Below are 21,686 nucleotides of genomic sequence, written 5' to 3'. Positions count from 1 at the left end.
GCATCTTGTCTAAGGTCAGCTGAAATGGTTGAACACAGTTATTTTGGAGTTGACCTTATTAAATATGTGTTTGTAGGAATTTAACATTTTGGAAGGAGCAGTTGCATGTTCAGGGCTGGGACACGGGGTGGCCCAAACTGTGTGGAAATGTGATTGTTTAAACTCCATATTGCTTATTTTATAGTTTAGGTTACTTATTAGTTTTGATGTTAATATCTAATATAATGTACTAATGTAGATTGGTAACAATAGGCTGTGTTATTACTAATCTGCATACTGTTTTTATTATAGATATAGATATATACTGCCCAGGAGTGTATAGTAATTAAATTGTTCTTTTAGCTGGCATTAAGTAGAATTCTTTTTTTTTTTCCATGCAAACATTTCTTTATAATTTTTTTTTCTCCTGTCAAAAAGGTTTGTCTTATAATATAGTGTCTCGGCTTTCAAAATCGTGTATTCCTGAGAATTGATGAGTTAGTTAATTACGAAGAGATATTTTGACTCACTACTAACTCTGAAAGACCTCCCCCGTTGTCCGTGAAAATAAGTTTATAGTGCTGAAGCATTATAGTTTTCATAATGTTAATGATTAAGTGTTAATGTAATCCTAATAATTTGGGGCTTTTTGTTTTGGTTTTTTTTGTCCTTATTTTCTGGTCTAAGAGGTCCACGTAACACAATACCAGGAAAGAACCTTTCAGGGAGGTCTAGTCTTTCCAGCGCCACAGGAGTCTTTCCAGAATTTTCTACAGTTGAGAAACTTGGTAAATTTAACAGCAGTGATGGAGGATAACACGTTACCCTGTGTATTTGTTTTGGCCATAATTGCACTGTTCGTCATTTTGAGATTATTCAGCCGTGTGTAATTAAATCATGAATAATCATAAAACAATCCTGATTTTTTTTGTGTTGTAATTGATCAAACTCATTTGAGTTTTTGCACAAGAGAAACACTATTTCACAACATCACATGCAGGTCTTTATTTAATCCCACGCTTGTTACAGCAGAACAAGGGACAAAAAGAAAAAGTGATTTTGAGATATATTAGAAAAAAACAATAACTGTAATTACAGAAACTGAGCCACAATTAATATCATTGGTTTCAACCCCATAATTCCTGTTAATGACTATCAAATCAAAGCGTGTGCTTTGAAAAGGTCAGTGAATCTGATTACAAAAATATTTATATATTATATTTTTCTAATTGTTTTGTAAAATATTTATAATATAAATATAAATAACACCAAAACTGTCTTTGGTGTTTCCTTTTTCTCTTTTTTTAACCAAGCAAACAGTCCATCCACTGATTGTGCTGTTTGACCCAAATTAGATTAATTTTGTTATTTTTGTTCTCATTGAAAGCTTCCTCAGTGTCTCATTAAAATATGCAAATTCCTTCTGACAACACAGTGCTCATTTTTCAAGGAACCACAGTTACCCTGGTAACCAAACATTTTCCAGGACTCTCCTCACCTCTCCATTCTTCTTCTTTCTTCCGTGTGTGTGTGTGTGTGTATCTCTGTTTTCGCTTTTTGTTTCCAGGCATAGTGTTAGACATGGCCTCCATCTTTGAGGAAAACCATCTGTGCCCCAGCAGTAGCCAGCTTTCCTCTGAGCAGTTTTGCAATGTTGAATCCATCTTTGTACAGGATGAAAACAAATTTATCTTCAACAATATTCAAACCAGCCAAGCTCGCTTCAAACTCGCCAACAGCAGCAAGTTTCCCTGTGTGCTCATCTTAGCCATCAAATGTGTTGGGCCCAAGGTGAGGCATTTAAAGTGTCACGGATAAATGTATACAGGACTATCTCTCATTGTGGTACAGTATAAAGAAATTTGATCAAATCATCTAAAAGATAATGTATTTTTTAGTTAATTGGACAAATCGAGGTGTGTGATATGCCTACAACAACACTGAGCTTTCCCAGCCAGTGGTACGCCTTTGCTGTTGTTACCTTCACACCTCAAACACAGCACTCACACAGTGCTGTGTTTGAGGCCCAAGTGGAGGAAAGTAGCAGGTAAACAAGTTTGTGATTGCTACTGTGGTGTTGTCTTTACTCTTCCTATGGATATTCACCTCTCTTGGCACTCTCTTACTTAGTAGTAGCACCTCTTGTTTGCTCCTGCTGGCTTCATGCTTTCTTTACTCTGCTGCTTTCAGAATGACACCCACCATTAGGAACAAGGTGCTGCAGTTTGAGCTTCTAGGATAAGGCACCAGTGTTTGTGCGGTACGGCCAGCTCTGAAGAACACTGAAGGAGGCCCAGTGTTGCACTTCAGGCTGGGTACTTGTTGGGTGTAGACATACACTGTCTCTGGCGCTGTTAAATAATAGAAATGTGCCAGGTGAGATGAGATACTTTATTCAGTTCTTACAATTTTTTTTATCTGTTTACTTGCTTTAAATACAAGAAAACCAAGACATAAATAAATGAAATCTTTACAACGCACTCATGAGCGTAGCACACAGGCTTGGTAGAATTTTGTGAATAAATGTACTTTCTGAAATTGTGTGTAGGTCCAGATTGACATGCTGGATAAACATGGTGTGTTCAACCTCAAAGCTGGTCTTGGGAGTAATAACAACTCCATTAACTCTACACAGCTTCCCTCAGGTAAAGCTTGAATCTTCCTACAATAAACTGCATCTCCTCTTCATTTAATTAATTAATAGGAGCTCATGCACAAATAAAGAGGTTAATATTACTCTAATTTGTGCCTTGTTCCCTTCCCATTAAGTATTGTTAGTGTTATTACTGAGGTTCAGAATTAAGGCCTGTTCACTGTGGTACATTATGCAGCGTAGCAACAGCACAGTAAAGAAGCCAGCCTTTGAAAACCGTGTTTTTACAGTCATTTTACTTTGGCTTTCTGAAAACAAAGCTGAAACAGTTTTAATACAACCCTGTTCACTGAATCACCAACATTTTAGACAGTGAAGTTTTCCTGCTCAGTATCATCTAATGGTGATCTGAACTATCTGCAACACTTTAGATCAAATTTGCACTGAAAAGTAGTGGGTAAGGCTTCCTGTGTGAAAAACCTATAATAGTAATTAATTAGCCTCATCATGTTCCAGTGTACACTTTAAACCAGTATACTTTCTTTACTGACACTTAAGTTATTTTGATATATTGATGTCGACTTGGTTTCTTCTGTTTTTTCCACTTCTATTAATGCATGGAAAATATACTTGAAGCTATCTTTAGCCTATCATTTGGCTTGATTTTTAAAACAATATTCCATTTTTATGTTGCACAATAAACACAGCGATTTCTCATTTTTGACATTTTTCCTCTCCAGAGCATAATGTGGTGCAAAGAGCCAACCTGACGCTGAATGTTAATGAACAGGTGGAGTTCCAGATCACCTTCTGCTCTGACAGACACCTGAGTGTCAAGGTGAAAATTTCACTGCAAGTGAAGGACAACCAGCAGAGCGATACCACAATACAAGTGAGACGAGACACTTATCAGGAAATCGTCTCTCTGGAAAACATCAGCAGGTCATGGATCAGAAAGATGATGAAGAAGGTATGAGCAGAAGGGAGGACAGAGATCGTTTGAATTGTAAGTCTTGTAATCTAGTAAAACAGAAGCTTGTAACCTTTCATGAATGCCCACATTATCTTTCACAGGTAATTATGAGGTGCTGAGTTTTGGTGACTGTCATGTAAACTTTAAATACCAAGAAGGTTTTGCAATGTTTTGCAATGGCCAACCACAGCAGCAGCCAGGCGGTGAGGTTTGAGTGGACACCTAGTGGACCTCATATCAGCTTTTCACCACAGGTAAACCATCAAAAAAGTAGCGAAGACTGAAATTTTACATGATGGAACCAGGCTGGTGTATAGTTTTGAAATGCTTTTCATAGTAATCATAAACTGTATGTGATCAAAAGTCACTATATTCATTTTCCTAATAATATAATGCCAAACTAACACCAAGAAATGGTCACATATGAGATATAAATACTTATAACTCCAAATACCATACAACCATAGACAGCTGATTCACCCTATTCCCTTTCACAGAACCATTAGACCTTAGAACTGAAGAAGCTTCTCGGATGAGAGGTGAAACGTCTTCAATCAACTTAAAGAAGTCCAGACGCTTTTCTTTCCAAGCTCCTTAGAGAAGTGAAAATGGAAATTCGCACAGTGAAACAGCTTCAGTCCCTACAGCAGTGACTGTGTCTCATAATATACTGTATCTCTCCCAGTCTCACACAGTATGCTGTATTAGTCAATCTTTATTTCTCTCTTTTTTTTCTGTCACAACTCCTCTGCTCTTCTTCATCTTTATTCGTCTCACACCTCTTCCTCATCTTTTTCTTGAAGCAATAGTCATGTATGATTTTCTGCTTTGTCCTTGTCTGCAGATGTGTTTTGAATATGTTGCTGAGCAGCTGGATGCAGTGGAGTCATTCTGGACTTTTGTGACTGAGAACCCATCACTGTCTGTTCCCTTCCAGTGTGTGGGCACTGCTAGAGAACCACTCAACTATCTCGGCAGACCTCACCTTGACTTTGGGGAACTGCTTGTTGGTAAATATAGTTGAGCCCCGCACACACATACATATAGACATAATAAATCGAAACCTTATGTTATGCAGGGATCAGTGTGCTTTCCTAGTATTTTCTTATTTTACTTTTATTAGTTACGTTTATTTTGAAGAGTGATTCTATTGAACTCTGTAGGTTATTTTGAATTGTGCTCATGTGCTTGTGAAGGACAAAAAGTGGAGTAGACCGTCAATCTTGTGAATGGAGAGGAAGACCCCCTGCATTTCTCTGTGGTTCCTTCATCAGTTTGTGTTTTGTGGCCCATGGCTGGCACAGTGCCCCCCAACAGACAGGTTGAACCTAATTAAATTTAAATACTTTCATATATACAGATAGCTTTGTTTTCTCCCTCATAGCATTTTGTTGTGAAATTTTTGGTGCAGGTTGCCATTAGTAGTGTCCTTCACACCTTCCTGTGAAGGATGTGTGACGGTGAAGAAAAGTCACATTGTTTCACTATGAGGGGGGCCTCAAAAACATTGTCCCCAACCACCAAGAAACTCTTGGTGGTTGGTTCCCTTGGACTTTGGGAAGGTCAGCACACTGTAATGAAACAGGAGCACATAGCCACATTTATAGTCAGCTTCCTTTAAATGCGAACTTAAACATGACAGTCACATGACACACCCTGTGTGTTCACAGGTAGGGATTTCAGAGCAATCCGCCTTTTTAAACTTTTAATTTTCTGGTGTCCAAGTTTTCAAGATTCATTATAGAAGTGAACTTAGAACTAACAGTTCCACTGCAGCAGTAGTTGGTTACCACAAACCACAACAAGCTAGCATTGAGGCTGGGAAGCAGCTGCAGTCATCGCTTTTTTTTTTTTCACCAGAGCATTTGCAACCTCAGTGAGAAGCTAGTGTGGATTTTTACTGAGGTAATGTGCTTTAAAGGAACAGCAACAATTATTTAGTCCAAAATAAAAAATCATACTGGCAGAGTGTGATGTTACTGGAGTATACCCTTATTTACCTATTGAAAAAAATAAAAAGGAAAACACCTTACACTTCAGGTGATCATTTTTATTGTAATCGTTACCATATTCCAGTGAGACCTTAAAAATAGATTATCTGGTAGAACTAAGTTTTGAACAATTTCTTTTCTGATTTGCTGAGCTCTAAACAGTTTGAACCTGTCACTTGTGACAATTTCAAATTATTCTTTCTAAGCAGTTCTTTGTAATGCACATGCCTCTCTTGGTTTATCTCATTAGGTGAAGCATGCGCCAACATTTACCTTTGATATAAAAGGCTGTAGTACCCAGTGTTAAATTCTCCTTTACCAAGTTCAGTTTTGGGAAGTACTTCTTTTATTGTCCTGGTATGGAGCCGGCAACTCTTATGTTAAGGAGCACAGACGAAAGGCACACCAGGTGTGTCCAGTCTTTGTTTGTCCCCTGTTTCAGTGTCAGTCAATTCAAATTTAGCAGTTCACTGTGACAGTTTAATTAAAAAAAAACAAGCAACCAAACAAAGAAACAAGCAAAAAAGGACCAAAAATATGTTTTTAGGTACTTTCAAATGAGCACTTTTTGACAATTCATTGATTAAATTATACAGTTAAAGAGTTTAAAGGTTCTTCAAGCAAAGGCTCTTCAAAATGCTGCTGTTTTCACACTCTTGCCTGGCTTGTTAGCTGGTAACCTTTTCTGACTGGACCGACTCCTGGTCTTTAATTCCTTTCATAGAGGGCAGCAAACACAATGCATGACATTTGGATAGTGGTTAAATTGGAACATATGCACATTCACATTTTTATTCCAGTAACTAAATAATTGATGTTCGATGCACTTCACAGTGGCTGCAGCTACTTGTCACATAATCTTGTCCCAAGCTTCCCACAACAGGGAAGCTACGTCACCTGTAGGATCCAGAAACAATAGAGACTTTCAATTTCCTGATTCTCATCCCAATTAATTAATGTTGTAATTAACGGTCTCAGTTTTTGCTGTATCAACAATACATGAGCTCAAAAATTTTGACAGTCTAAAACTAACTTTCTGGCCTTCCCACTCCTCAGTCTCCAGTGCCAGTTCAAAAACACTGATGTCCTTCAGATGAACTTCCAGCCAGATGTTTTGTCGGCTGGTGGTTTAATAGAGATATGTGAGCCACGTCAGTATCATGAAACGCTCCTTCACCTTAGACAGCTGTGTCACGGAACAGGTGGACATACTTGGCCAAGGCATCGAGATCAAGGGGAGAAAGACTACATGAGTGCAATAGTAAGTAACGTTGGTTGAATATGCACCACTAATGAAACTGGATTAAGAGGGAAGTTTTGGGGTAATATTGTAACATAGATTTATATGAATGAAGCGTAACCTGAAACATACAGTTTTAATACCATCAAGCTTTCCACGGGATCACTGTATTGATGTCGTACTTCTAGATTTCTCCTTCCTCACTGTCTAAATTATGTTCTGTTGAGCCTCTCCATTTGACTTCATAATTTGATTTTAAAATATATCAAAATCTATATGTATTTCATATCTTTATGTCCTAGCTGGAAGTTGAGGATCCAAGGCAAAAGAAGGTGAAACTGGGTCCTCTGAAAATGGGTCAAAAGGGGGAAAAACAGGTGGTTCTGGTAGCCTTCGTGCACCCTGATGCTCAGCACAGGTAAACCAGTTAATAAAAAGGTATGCAAACAGACAACACAGACAACGCACGCATAAACAGTGGGGCACTAAAGCAACACTTAATGTCACCCTGTCTTCCAGGATCTATATTTCAGTCCAGCAGGTGAACTGCCGCTGAAGTTGAGCAGGGGTTCATGTGCTGTTCAGATTCATTTCTCACCTCATCAGCGCGTTCCTCCCTTCACTGCTGAGCTGAAGTTTGTAGGACTCCTGCACCCCCTGCTGACCATCCAAGGTTCCTGCCAGGTAGCCTGTTAAATACAGATACAGTCAGGGCTGGACTGGCCATCGGGCATTTGCACGGTGGGCTGCTCGTGATTTTTTTGTTTTTATGGGCCGATGGGGTTTTATTTCTTTTCTTTTTTTTTTTTAACGGTTTAAATGAATAGTGGTGGATTGGCCAGTTGGTCATGATCGACTCTGGGATGGACCAATTACAGCCCAGAGTCGAACTTTAAAGTTGAGGTGAAAAGGAACGCGCTTTGTCACGTACGACTTCAGCTAGAAAGTTGCTAATTCAATCATGAAACTGATCAATGATCAGCTGATCGGCTTTTCTCTCTGCGCCAGGAAGAGGAAACCAGCAGAGGTCGCGCTAAACAACAGCAACACGTTTAAGCTTGATCAGCTGTTGTTAGAATTTATTTAATATTAATTTCTAGTATCAGCTGATGTTTGCTGGAGCCACAGCTGTAAAGCTGCTGGTCATGATATCCGTTTGTATATGTGGTGAGAGGGAAACATAAAGATGAAACCAGGAGATGTCCTTACTGAATCATCAGAGCTGAACAGGTGATGGAGAAACAGGTTTACCTTTTAGGTGACATAAATGAGTTGAAGGGAAGTTATGAACTGTTTCTGAGAGACAAATAACACCAGGATCCTTTTTTTATGTAGCTGACAGCTGGTAACTGTGCAGGGGCGGGTCCAGAAAAGTTTTGCCAGGGGCCCAGGTAGGGCATTAACAGGGAGAGGGGGGCACAAAGAAATACTTTTCTTTCTTATTCTTATTTAAAATGTCTCGCTTTTAATAAATAATTATCTGAATCTTACAACCAAAGTTTTCATCTGATGTAAAATGTATAGAAATCCATTATTGTATTCAGTAAATATTAAGTCTAGTATATACCCTATAAGTTATAGTATTCTTTCCTTTGGGAAGGTACCATCTATGAAGTCTGCAATTCTGTTGAAGAAAGATGTTGAATCTATTTAATTACTGGAGAAAAATAATAGATTTCTGTGCATTTGTTTTATACGTGCATTAAATTAAAATCGGTTTTGCCAATTAAGCATCTTGAGGCAGAGGGTGGGGGAGTGGTTCCCTATTTTTTTTCTTTTCTTTTTTTGCTGGGAGTTGGCAACTCTATTAGTTAGGTATATGTAATTATAAATTAGGTTGTTTTATATTTTTGCTAAGTACTGTTTAGAATACCAGAATAGGGAGGATGGTGGAGGTTTAAGTTTATTATAAAGGTTTTATGGCTTTTCCTATAATACCATGGTGGGCCGGTCTCTAGTCAAAATGCCCGGGCTGATTTTTTTGTCCCAGTCCAGCCCTGGATACTGTAATCATGTAGTCGAAAGTCTAATCAGGAGTACGTTTTCACACAATTCCTTTAAAACAGAAAGAGAAAAGTTCTAATGAATTCTGAATATTGACAGTAATACTATAACAAAGTAGGACTTGCTATATATGCCATGTGCTATATTATAAGCAAGAATGTTAACTCTGTATATCATATAGTCTTAATTTATTTCATGTAAAACTACCAGGATGTCAAAGTCCAGCTAGAAGAGAGCTACTTTGGAGCTGTAGTCCCAACGTTCCCAGATCAGGAAGAAGAATGTTACGATGAATACTGGTGACACTGGTGCCCAGTAAGATTAGACAGCAGTGACAAACACATCTTCACTCAGAAACATCAATATTGTGTTACTGCAGTTATCGCAGTGCTTCACATATTATAGCTGCATATATTTCTGCCTGTTTGCTTTTTTCCTTAACAGGTTTAAGTGGAAACAGAGGATTTTCCTGCAGAGTTATGCATCATGCCACCTAATGGATATATCTGTCCAGGAATGGAGGTTCCCTTTCCAAGTGACTTTTGCCTCTGTGGAGCTGAGTAATGGCACAAAATATGAGAATTTTAATTGCTTTGTGGAGGTTCTTCTTCGCCTGTCACCTTCACTGTCACTGGCTCATGCATCGCAGCCTCCACTAGCAAAGAGGTTTGACTCTTTTTTTCACCATTCTGCACTGTATTTGTGCCAAAGGGAAAAGGACAGTGTTGTCTAATATGATGAAAACAATAACATATTTGCTGTTTTAAGTTGATGATGATTTTATTTTGAATGTATCACAGATACAACAGCATAACTGAAAGCTTTTTACGCTCAACAAAGCTAAAAGATTAGTTATCTGGGTATTGATTTTGAGTCTTTTCCAGAGGGAATAAAATCTAAAAGGTGCCTTGTCAGCACTGTGACTCCTTGACTCATTGTAGGAATGGGCCTGGTTAGAGGCCAGCATCAGGTAATGAGAGACATTGATTCGGCTCATTTGGAACAGGCAGCAGCTGCTGACAGATTAAAAGATTTGTAAAAACTATTAGTCAGTTTCAATTAGCTGAGTACTTCTGAGAAAAAGCTTTAGGAAATTTCTCATATTATGTTATCTTGAGAATGAGTTACAGGTAATCTGATTTTATCATAAATGCAAAGATTAATTTCTGTGTTTGAGTTAAAACCCTACGCTGGATCAGATTTCTCTCCCTGACAACATCCAATGTAGCAAGATGATATAATGACCTTGAAAGTTTATCTTCACATATCAAATACTACTTGTAATGTAAGTGCTCCCACACACAGACCCTGTCTGTCTTCAACCCCACAATCCAGTGTTGCACCATCAAACCTGTCATTGAGGGCAAGCATTGGAGTTCTACCGATCTATGACTGTGACTGCTCCTGGAAAAAACACACCAGGTAGAAGAGCCATCATCTAAATAGAATCTATCATTTATTTGAAAAACTGGGTATATTTAATACTTTTTTAATATCAAAAGGGTTACAGATAATAACACTATCTATGTAACTATAACAATTTAATTAGTCTCTTTTTATCCTTTCTCTTGCCTCAGGGATCTGCCTTTTTTGCCTTTCCCGATGGGACAGGTGTGCTGTACACCTTGCAGGGATCCTCCTGTGGCAGAGAACACTATTGTGCATGACCTACCTGCTAAAACTCACCACACAGTGTTGCTCCCTGTGCACAACTGGCTCTCTAGGCAACAGGGGTAAACACTTAGTCGGGAACTATATACACGTGAGCTGCTCTTAAGTGATATCTCTCTCCTTAGCAGCTAAATCACCAACTAGTTTCAACTGTGTTGTCTAAAGTGAGATGAACACACAAAATTTTACATGTTGAAATTTTCTTGCAGAAAGTAAAAAGTAAAGTGTAGGAAATGATCCCAGTTAAGCACAGCTTTTTCAGTGCTAATATAGAAATCCATAGTTCCTGGCAAATTATGCAACAGATGTATAACAGAGCCATGAGTGTCCTCATCTGTGTTCTCAGGTTCCTTGTACGTCTAGAGACAGTGAAGCCTGACAAGCCAGATGCTACAGTGTCCCTCAAGGAAATCAAGTTTATTGATGTCCCTGCCCATGCTAAGAGGGACTACGAGACTTTTTTTGTTTTTGTTTTTTTTTAACATACACAGAGGGACAGTATGACACCAAGGTTCACTCAAGCATACACATCCAGACTTGGATAACTTTTTTTTTTTTTTAGCCTTGTTCTCACATCATCCTTTTATCTTCATCCTTGGGTGACATTCATTAATGATGAGACAGGTGAGTATTTGTTCTACCTTGTTATCTTCAAAGGCAACATCTCCAGGAGTCCTGTCGACCATCAAGCTGGGGACACCTGTTCGTCAGGTGCCCTTGGCCACTATTGAAGTAGAGAACCCTCTGACCCAGACAGCCTGTCTTACTACTGAGTGTAAATGTCGTGGCATCATCGTCCAACTTCAGCCCAGTGTGCCAGGACAGTCCAAGATAGATAATGAGTACATCTGCCATCACATTGAAAAAAAACTGTGTGACTCTTACGGGCATAATGTGTGTGTCTTTTCTTTACAGGTTTTTTTGACTGTTCATTACATGCCTCTGCATCCAGGTGAGTCTACTGCCTGTCTAACTTTGTTCAGCAATGAGCTGGGCCACTTCGACTCAGAGCTCTGCCCCCACCACCAGAGAAATCTGTAGACTTCAATACTTTGCTGGGCAGCAGCCAGTCTGTCACTGTAATGTTTAACAACTACTCACGCTTCACAACCGAGTACTGCTGCAAGGTAAAAAGTGGAAAAACAATAGCCCTTTCCTCCCTTTCTGTACATTTATTCTAACAACAGTACTGTACATGTGGTCAGTGTCAGCATTCATCACCGAGGCTTCCTTGTTATCTGCTCTCTGTAATTCGTCAACACAAAAAGTTGATTTACTTGCTCTCATGGAAACACCTTGTGTTATCTCTGTCCTACAGACTGACCGTCCGGCCTTTATTGTAGACAAGAATGCCAGCGCATTACCAGTTTTCCCTTCAGGCTCAAAGGCCAGCATGGAGGTCTGTTTCGAGCCTTATCAGCTGGGGTAAATGAGAGGCCAGCTAAGGCTGTCTTCAGTAATTGGTGGTGAATACATCTTTCCCCTACAAGGGTTCTGTCTCCCCACCCAAACCTCAAAGCCCATTCAGCATCAAAGCCACTGGGAACGTCATTATCCCCTTCAAGAATGTGTTCCTGCAGACCACCACGTTCTCTCTTCTGGTAAAGAGCAAGTAGAAATTACAAAAGTCGGCACTATAAGACAATCGGAACAAAGAGTGAAAGTTAAAAATGTCTTATCAACAAAGCTGAAGATGGTTACAACCTTCTAAAACAAACAGCCTGCAGGCAGCCAATACACTTATTAAAAATAGGGATGCTTTACTATGGCTTATTTCCTTTAAATATTTACACCGGGTTCATTGCCAGCATTGCCTACACGGAGCAAGATGATTTAAATTTAGCCTGGAACAGATTGCAGTGTGCAGAGTGGTGCAACCTGGCTTATGTTTAGACAAATTGTGCTCCTGCTTGTCTTAGATGCAGCTTTCACATCTTCAGCATCTATAAGATGTTTCGATTCAATTTATGTTTCATTTACACGTCTCTTATTCAGATTTGATGTAACTTGAACCCTGCTCATGTCTAGGTTGACAACTCCCATTTGACTGTCAAAAGAGGTCGCAACATTCAATCCGAAGAGACCCAAAAAATCCTGGTGTCATTTGAGGTTCCTCCAGACGGCTCTCCAGGACCATGGTCAGGCAGCTTGATCATCTCCAGTCGGCACTCCGAGGGCCACAGGAGGCCCTACTCATGGGTTTATTATCTGAAGGGTATTAAGTTATCTAAGAGACATGTGCACATGCAGAGAGATTGACTATAGATGTAAACATGAATGCACTTAAGAAATTAGGCCTTCATTTCTGGATGTTTATATGTTTTGTTATTTTTCTGTAGAATACTCATTTAATTGCCAAAATGTTCAAGCCAGAATGTGTTGTGTATTTGTGTGATTTAAATAATTAGCTGTCACAAATCTGTTGGTTAATATTTAATAATTAACTCAATACATCCTGCATATAAAACTTGCCCACGCACGTCACTGCACATTTCTTACCACATGGGGGCAATCGTGTCAAGTGATTGACCCTTTCTTATGTTCCAGCGATGGGGCAAGATGTACAACATAACTGACTTTACTTCCTTGTGGTAATCGCGATAACCTGTTTGTTAACTTTGCATTGTGACTGAATTCATCCAGACTGCCCTGCGTGCTGTTAAACACATGATACATTACGGGGAAGACAACAGTACAGCGGAAAGGGCAAAGCTGGGGGAGTCGCTCATTACCAAAGGTTAGAGCTGTCACATAACACTGATCCGCTAATGACTCCTTTTTACTCCATGAGGAAAATCCTCTGATCCACCCATTGCCACACATGACTGGTGGCCCACACCTCCTGTTGTCACTGTGGAAGGAATAAACTGCCACGATCTCCAGTCAGATTCAGATACTTCAAAGTGATCTGCAACTTTGCTATTTTACAACACCATGAAAAAATAGTCCCGTGTTTTTACACTGTAGTAAGAAAAGTATTAGCACTGGAGGCGAGACATTTTGGCACTTGTAAATATGAAAGCGTTGATAATAACACTGAAATAAAAAAAAAGTGCAATAAACTGACTTAAATCTCCAAAGCTGTTAAATATCAGCGCCTACAAGCACGTATGGGTAGATAGGGTAGCTCTGTAGGGTGGGTGGATGTGATTTGGGGTGGGTGCTGTGATGTAAGAGGGGAGCTGGGGTGGGGGTTCTCTCTCCCCCATAGAGCGCAGCATGAGCGCTCCGCAGCAAAAGGATGTGTGAGCAGGCAGCGCGCTACTGTAGGGACGGAGTCCACAAACTGCTGAACAAAGAACAAGCCAAACTTCGAGCCCAAGAAAGCCGCGAGCAGCCGAACCCCGTAGCCGGTCAGGACAGCGAGTCCGCAACGGCAGCGCAGTCCGGAAACAGCGGCGCCCAGCCCGGTGGAATCGACGGGCTCGTCCGCTGGATCGTCACCAAAATGAGCGACAACAAGAACATCTCCAGCCGGGAGTACGCCTCCAGTAAGGAGGAGGTGGCCGTGGCTCAGGAGCAGTTCTTCGCTCCGGAACCGCGGAGAGGCATCTCCGTTATTTTGGATGTGAGTATGGAAATGCACCGGTTTGGCGGGTGCAGGGCGGGTGGGTGCTGGGGATGAAGACATCCAGCGCGTACGGACCGGTGCAGTGCGCACTTACGCGCAGATACTCGTGGCTTGGTAGAGTAGGCGGAAGATTTGACACTTTGGTGATGAATGTGGAAGCCCGGGAGCAACCTCAATGCGCTGAGCTCAGTTTCCATATCTTTCCTGAATGACCCATCCAAAAAATGCACTTTTATTGCATCTTATTAAGCAATATTCTCTTATGCGTCTTTGTTCACCTCTTCATCACCAATAAAAGTCATGCATTTATAGTAGAGAGGCAGCTTTACTTTTACTCCTGGCTTTACTGTCAGTCCAACGTGCAGTAGCTACGCTCACACCAATTTTATGACTGCTATTTAATTATTCATGAGAAAGTCTTACTACCATATTGTTATTGATCCATTCCCTACAGCCACTGCTTAGTATTCTCACTCCCGATGTAATACCTTTCTGTTATCAGACAGCTAATAACTGAGCAGCCTTCCTGCATTAAAAGTGGCACTTAGCGCAGTGCTGATTTGGGTCAACTCATCAATACTATTGGGTTACTTTTCATGTTGGCGGCTGTAAATGTTTCCCCAGGAGATCTGATGATGCTGCTTTATTAGGGTAAAAAAAAGTGAGAAAGTAGTTCAGCTTCTGCAAAATCCTGACCCAGACCTAAATAATCTGATAGGGTGGTAAAGAAGGGGGTCCATGGAAAACTAATTATGATCAAGACCAGTACACCAATGTATCCTAGTACCCTAGTGAACTCATTCTGTCTGTTTGTGTGTAAAGGATGTTGTGAGGGGTGTAACCTAGTTTGCTGCGTCTTTGAGCCAAGCAACTGTCCGCTAAGACAGATGTTACAGTAAAAGTGTTTGTAAGTGAACAAGCAAACAAAAAACTGTCCTGCAGTCATATCTATATTTGAGGAGAGCTTCGTTTTCATTGTATATGCATGTATGTGTTCATATTTCATTTTCTGATTAAAGGTCCTGTTGGATTGCTTCATTTTTTGCGGTGTTTTTTTCCCACCCTCTCACTCCCTGTTAGAAATGTGCCATACTCTCTCAGATTGGCTGACTTCCTGATATCAGCTGTGAACTCATTCTGGCATTTTCTCTTGAGTCCTCTGCAACGTCTTCAACTTTGAAATGTTAATCGTTTCTTTATTTTCCAATATTATTGACTCCAGCGTTATTATTGTGGTGAACAAGTCGAGACCAAGAGGTTTGAGTGATTGCTCTGCACGTGCGCATGTGCCTGCGGGCAGCGCTTCCCTCATTAGATCCTCAGCCTGCTTGTTTTTCCTTTACTGTTCAAGTCTGCATCTTAACCCCACTATACCTTTCTCGCTATTCATTAAATTCCTTTCATCCTTTGTCTCTTCCTTTTCCTTCCCTTCTCTCCTCACCTAATTTCCTCCATATCCTTCTTGCCCTCCCCCCCCTTCCCAGAAACATACATTCTTAATAAGGTTAGAGATGGATGCAACACTCTCCTCTGCCTCTGTCTTCTTTTTCTATTTTGCCGGATCTTCTCTCCTCTGCTATCGCTCGTTTTCTTCTCACCCTGTGTTTCTGTTACGACTTTTTACAAAAACACACAAACGCGCACGCACACACCGCCTCTTCATCGCAACACTTTGCCTCCTCTCCAAGCTTGTTTGTTTCCAGTAACTCCAGAGTTGGCTCCTTTTCTGTGGAGTTGAGTGCACCCCAGGGTGCAGCCGGAAAGCAGAACAATGCAGAGCAGCTTGTCATTTGGAACGCCACTCGTCTCAGCAGTTAATGATTTTCTCTTTGGCCTGTTGAGATGGCTGCAAATGCTGTGTGAATGCACCACTTATTTAGAGTTTAACATGCCTCATGCTTGTAAGTGCAATAATCTACATTCCAGTTTATGCACTAAAAAGTGGGACCTTTTCTCAAGTTTTCAAATTGCATTCATGATTATTGACCACACTATTTAGATTCCTTTAAAATTAAGGCTGCAACTAACTGTAAACTCATTATTTGTTCCACTAAGTCTACAAATCATTTAATGGATTGATTAACATTTATATATTTCTAGCTAATGTGAGAAAATATGCTAAATAGGATAAGGAAAAGCATAAAATCCTCACATTATAGCACCAGGAAACAGAGAATGGCTGTCATTTTTTGCTTCAAAAATAGCCAGACCATGAAGAAATCAAAATGGTTGCTCATCCATTTTAATACATTCTGATTTAAACAGTGAAATATTTCTTTTGACATTTACATAAAGCGTTATTGGAGAAAGTATGAAGTCTACAACTTTCCTGGCAGTTGCAAAGGTTATTGCAGAAGGACATTTATAAATATTACTGCAGTTCTGTTCTCAAATGTGATTAAAAGAAATATGCCTACTTCACACATTCAAATCCCATCCCCATAATGCATGGTGTAAGTTAAGATTAGACATGGCCAAAATTTCAAATCACGAGGTCAGATTATGGGCAACTAATCACTGTAATCCAAAAGCCAGGCTTCAGATCTCCCTGAAAACTCATTTTTTTCTACTCCCAGGTCCATATGATATCAGTGAGAGCTTCCATCACTGATTTGTTCATTTGAGGGATATAAATCTTGCTGTGAGGGGCAGCCATTCAAAAGAAAGCTATTCATTTTATTTTAGTGAGTGTTTGAACACGGGAGCTTTAGGCTAGAATTAAATTTTTAAAAAGAGGATTAAAAAAAAACCCAATTGTGCATGCAGTTGCGACTACTGCAGAGTCAAGAATAAAGATATGAAGCTGGAAATGAACATAACAGGTCCTTTTAACATCTATCTTTTCTTGTCTCTCTCAGCCACTGTGGATACCTTTGAAAACGAGTCCCTATTCTCCCAGTAAAAGCACTTTCCTCCTACAGAATCAGTTTCTTTTCCTTCCGTATGTTTTAGTAGTTATAGTTTCTAACAAAACGTGCCTTAAAATTTTGGTTATGGTTCTCACAGTCAGAATTAATAATACTGTCTTCTTCTTTTCTGTCTTGCCTGCCTTATTTCATTGTGCCTCCCTCACCGCATCTCCCTCTGTGTTTTTCAATTCGTCGCTGTGCTGAATTCTGGCACTCCTCAGTATGATCGCTTCATATCGCACTCTGAAACGCTGATGAGAGTACCAGTCCTGACATAGGGAAAGGAGCTTTCACTCAAGCTATAAATTAGCTCACTGTGATGCACAAACACACAGCAAGTAATCATCAATCAGCTACAGATCAGTGACTTCGTTTTGTGGTGTCTGCATGTTTTCATCTTCTTACGCACTAATAAACTTTTCACTTCTGCGGCTCTTAACAAACCCTTATCGCACACCACTGCACCTTATCTGGTTTTAGACACGTTTTATTTCAAAGTGTGTTTGTGTGCCAGATTCAGGCTTTGTGTGGATTCAGTGTATGGCCTGCAGAGCTCTCTTATAATGGCTGTGCTGGAAGTAAAAGTCAAAACACTGACTGGTAGACTGATTATTTCTATTACCAGTTATTCGCCGTCTGGATTCTGTTCTGCTGCAGAGAGAGCAGCTCACTTACTCACTTTAGAATAACTGCTTTTGCTTATGTTTCCACAATTCAGCAGAGTTTTGGTTTTCATTCATTTTTTCCAGACTCGTGTAAAGTTATCTGTTCACTAGCTGAACAAATGGAAATCATGGTCCCAGTCTTATCTTTTGCATGTGGATTACGGCATTGAAGACTGGCCAAAAAACAGTTTTTGTTCAAAATGTTGTTACAATGAAAATAATGATTTATTTCCTTTCTTCATAATTTTTTTAAAATAAAAATATGTATGGACCTTCATCATCATTGTATGATTTATTGACCAGAAATTAGTTTTCTGGATTCACAACGACCTTGACCTTGATATTCATTTAAAGCAATTTCAGTAGTTTTCAGGAAAATTCCAGTGCATTCCTCAGGGTTCAGTACTGGGCCCTGTTCTCTTTTGTGTGTAATGCTTCCACTGAATACCATAGTTTAGAAATTGTTTTTTAATTGATTTGTTGCATTGACTCGTGAATAGTTTAGAATTGAAATGGTCCAGTGTTCCTGTTTATCCTCATGCAAATTACTGCAGACACAATTACTCTTACTGATGTCATTGTTTTGCTTTCTGTTCACAGATTTTCAGAAGAGCTGACAAAGATGGTAAGTGGAATTATTCATTAACATGACCTGACTTATTGTCTTACATATAGCATGCAATATTTGTCGACTTCCCTGCATTTTTGATTCCTTTGACTGTTCCAGTTATAACAAAGTCCTTCTCTTACCATTTGGCAGTCATCTTATTTAAGAAGGGATTTTGAAGTATAAACTAAATAAGCACCACTGAGTTCTGATTAAAACTGCTTAAAATGTTTGCTGACTTTTCCCCCGAATAATATTTAAAAAGTTTTTTTTTTCTCATTGAAAGTTAAATTTTATTGAATTTCCCTACAGATTTCAATTCAGGATTCTATATATACTCATTGTTTTTGTTGCAATGAAAGTCAAGAAGCAATGAAATATCCATTGTATGACCTCAAAAATGCTGCTGTCCACTCTATCTTATTTTCAAATAGTTTGCATCAGCAGTTTTGTTCCCGGGGTGAACAAAAATGGATTGAACCGATAGTGGGAACAACCTGTTCCTGAATTATTTTGTCCTGCTCACACAACAGCGCCTTGAGATTTTCTCGGTCTGAAGCCTTTTGTACACCGGGAAAGTGGCAAACCCTGTCTGTCTGCTGTCTGAGCTGCAGCAATATTTTTAGCATTTTGGGATATTAAAGCGCTTTCTGAGGGGAAGTTTATTTTACTGTGTAGCTTTGCCAGTGAGCAGTTTGTTTATGCCCTGTGGCATCACATGCACTGCTTTCTTCCTCTTCATTTTGATCTCTTCTTTTTCTGTTTTATGTATCTCATCCCCTTCTTCCATGCCCGTTTTATCCTATCGCTGTGTTGTTGGCAAAAAGAATTGAACTAATGAGGAAACAGCATAAAAAGTTTAGCTTTTAATAGCAGCCAGATGGCCATTTGCTCTTCCAGTATATGTGTGTGTATGTGTGGGAGGGAAGTGGGGGGTTTCTCTGTCATCTGAGCCGATTATTCATTTGTCTTCACCCTAGCATATCCGTTTATTTATGTATAGATTGGTGTTAACTGCCATGATTTCTGGTGTCAGAAACAGTTTTGCCTGTGGCATCAGCTGTCAACATTTTAAATGCTCGCACTGCTTAATTACCAACTGCTCTGATACAGAGCGGCATTTAACGCATGTTTACATTTGCAGTTAACACTGATTTTATCCTGAGCACAGAAATTGTTTTAGCCATTTAGCAGCTATTTTTCCATCACAAACAGTCTGCGGCAACTTTTTGATGTTGCAGCTCCAAACACACACACACTCTGCAAATGTCTGTAAAGAGGCAGAAGTGGGGGGTGTTTGGGAAGTTGCTGCAGTACCAGAGAAGAGTCGGGAACAAAGATGTTGAGTGGTTGTTGTTCAGGATAAATGTTATCTGATGTATGGAATACAGGTTAGAGACAAAAAAACAGTAAGCTCAGGAACAGCTATTTTTAGCCTTCCTCCTCTCTCCTGCGAGAAGAACAGGGAACTGTTTTAACAAGTGTGAGAGAAGAGAGATGCTAATGGGGAAAGGAGGAAACTGTTGGATTACAAAAGAAGGTGCAGGGACAGAGAAATTGACATAAGGAGAGGCGGGGGGCAGAGTCTAAAAAGAAGAGGAGCAGAGAAAAGTGAATAAGGAGAGGACTGAGGGAATATGGATCATATATCTCGCAACATGGCAGTAATTGAGCTTCAATTTGCTGAATTCTGTCTTTAAATTCATAGTGCAGAGTTCACAGCTGGTATCTCTGCCCCCAAGCTGCAGAAGTTGCTACAAGCTGGGTAGTGTGTGTGTGTGTGTGTGTGTGTGTGTGTGTGTGTGTGTGTGCACGTGTGTTTTGTGTTTTATGCATCCAAATCTACGGTAAATACAAGCACTGGTGAGTAACTTTTGTGTTTGTTAATGTATAATATGAGCGTGTGTGCATCAGTATGCGTAAGCCTGTTTAGAAATGCTGTTTATTTATGTGTGTGTGAGTGAGTGTGTGTGTGGCATTATCAGGGCTGACACACAGGCATTGTTATGCAGTCGGTGGAGTGTTTCAGCAGCCAATAAGGCTCTGAAATAGTTACATCATTTGACAGCTCTTAGTTCACTTTTTTGCACTTGCAGCAGCACCTTTAATATGCCATCAGACTGCTGCAGTTTAGACTGTGAAATAGAAATGTTATGAAATAGTAACCCAGGGACGCTGTTTTAATCAGGTATTGTCTGTATTTGCTCACTTAATGACATTTCGATTTGTAGCACACGGGGGGGTGGGGGGGAGTCAACTAATTTAACACACAAGTTAATTAAACTTGAAATTTCTAAAAAAAACAAAAAAACAAAACAAAAAACAAACATGTATTCAAACATATTTTTAACCTCCATGATTTACCTTTTACCTTCTTGTTTGATTAACTGTAGGTTTGATGAAATCCTGGAACTGCGTTATAGAAACAAAGCAGTTAGATTACACAGTCAACTCTATTTTTCTTAAACCTTGTCCTTGCCCTAAATATCATAGTTATTATACAGTTAAAACAGAGACTGACGAGGTTTCTGTACTTTGGTCTCTGCACCATTGAAGTTGAATATTAACTAGAACTAGGCCTTCATCTTCTGACTTTTGTTTCTGAGAGACCCTCATTTAACCCTCTCAGGCTCAAATTAAACTTTCTGTTGCTAATGCACAACCAAGTCCTGCAGTGGTACTTCTGAGTAAAAGAAACTCATAAAATATGTATGTGGGGTAATCAGGTGTTAGTTTTTAACTGTTGCAAATCGGCAACGCCTGCCTCGAGAGGGTTAAAATCTAGTTTATACGAAACTCACTTGTTGGAACCTGTTGTTGTTTTTTTCTGGTGAATTAATGAACACACAGTGAACCAGTGGTAAGACACAATCAGTCCATCCATCCAATTATAGTGCACACTGTGAAGCTGGAACCATTCAGAACATGTCATTTAATATTTAATAAAATGCTTTAAGAGTGTTTGATCATTTTCAGAACTTAAGGTCTTGGTTGAGTTGACTGATTCCCAATGTTTTGCTTAACCAGCTCAAATGAGTTTATAAGCTTCAGTCACACAGAGACCGATTCATGACCACCCGGCAGCCCCTGGTCGCTTGGGAACAATGTGTATTCTCTGGCTAGCTGGCAGAGGAGGGTGCGACCTGAACAAAACCTCCTTGTGATTGCTTTGGTTCCTAGCAGATTGCTGTGGTCAACGATAATTTGTGAATCAGGCACTGCAAACACTTGCTAACTAAACACTAAATGGCACAAAAACTCCCAGACATCGCAGTGATTCCTGCTGTATACATTCTGCATTGGTAGTAGGAGGCAGCACGGTGGTTAGCACTGTTAGCCTCATATCAAGGAGGCACTGGGTTTGAATCCACCATCTGGCCAAGGCCTTTCTCTGTGGAGTTTACATATTCTGCCTTTGTCTGCATGCATGTCTGCATCTCCGAATACTCAGACTTCTTCCCACAGTCCAAGGACATGCACTTA

General features: G+C 39.9%; 1 protein-coding gene, 1 long non-coding RNA gene and 2 pseudogenes across 5 annotated transcripts in view; 3 read left to right on the top strand and 1 right to left on the bottom strand.

Annotated features, from left to right (window-relative positions):
• The window catches only part of LOC146513692 (uncharacterized), a 296,792-nt gene that overhangs the window by 141,622 nt on the left and 133,484 nt on the right, over positions 1–21,686 (bottom strand). The window lies entirely within an intron of this gene.
• Positions 1,216–4,556, top strand: LOC146513695 (hydrocephalus-inducing protein-like; annotated as a pseudogene). Its single transcript, XR_014875357.1, has 3 exons — positions 1,216–2,624; positions 3,313–3,542; positions 3,647–4,556. The product of XR_014875357.1 is annotated as a hydrocephalus-inducing protein-like (transcript).
• On the top strand, positions 4,452–13,571 carry LOC146513694 (hydrocephalus-inducing protein homolog; annotated as a pseudogene). The gene is made up of 6 exons (XR_014875356.1): positions 4,452–4,555; positions 6,593–6,797; positions 7,079–9,446; positions 10,086–10,202; positions 10,358–12,052; positions 12,480–13,571. The product of XR_014875356.1 is annotated as a hydrocephalus-inducing protein homolog (transcript).
• The window catches only part of necab2 (N-terminal EF-hand calcium binding protein 2), a 144,464-nt gene continuing 136,401 nt past the window's right edge, over positions 13,624–21,686 (top strand). For both annotated transcript variants that reach the window (XM_085168465.1, XM_085168464.1), the window contains exons 1-2: positions 13,624–14,019; positions 18,197–18,221. In XM_085168465.1, coding sequence (XP_085024591.1) covers positions 13,693–14,019; positions 18,197–18,221 — 352 coding nt within the window. In that variant the 5' untranslated portion in view covers positions 13,624–13,692. The remainder of the gene's footprint in view (positions 14,020–18,196; positions 18,222–21,686) is intronic.

Source organism: Neolamprologus multifasciatus, chromosome 7 (genome assembly GCF_963576455.1).
Source record: "Neolamprologus multifasciatus chromosome 7, fNeoMul1.2, whole genome shotgun sequence".
NCBI classification, from domain to species: Eukaryota; Metazoa; Chordata; class Actinopteri; order Cichliformes; family Cichlidae; genus Neolamprologus; species Neolamprologus multifasciatus.
The sequence above is the reverse complement of the archived record's forward strand: the minus strand, read 5'-3'. Positions and strand labels throughout refer to the sequence as shown.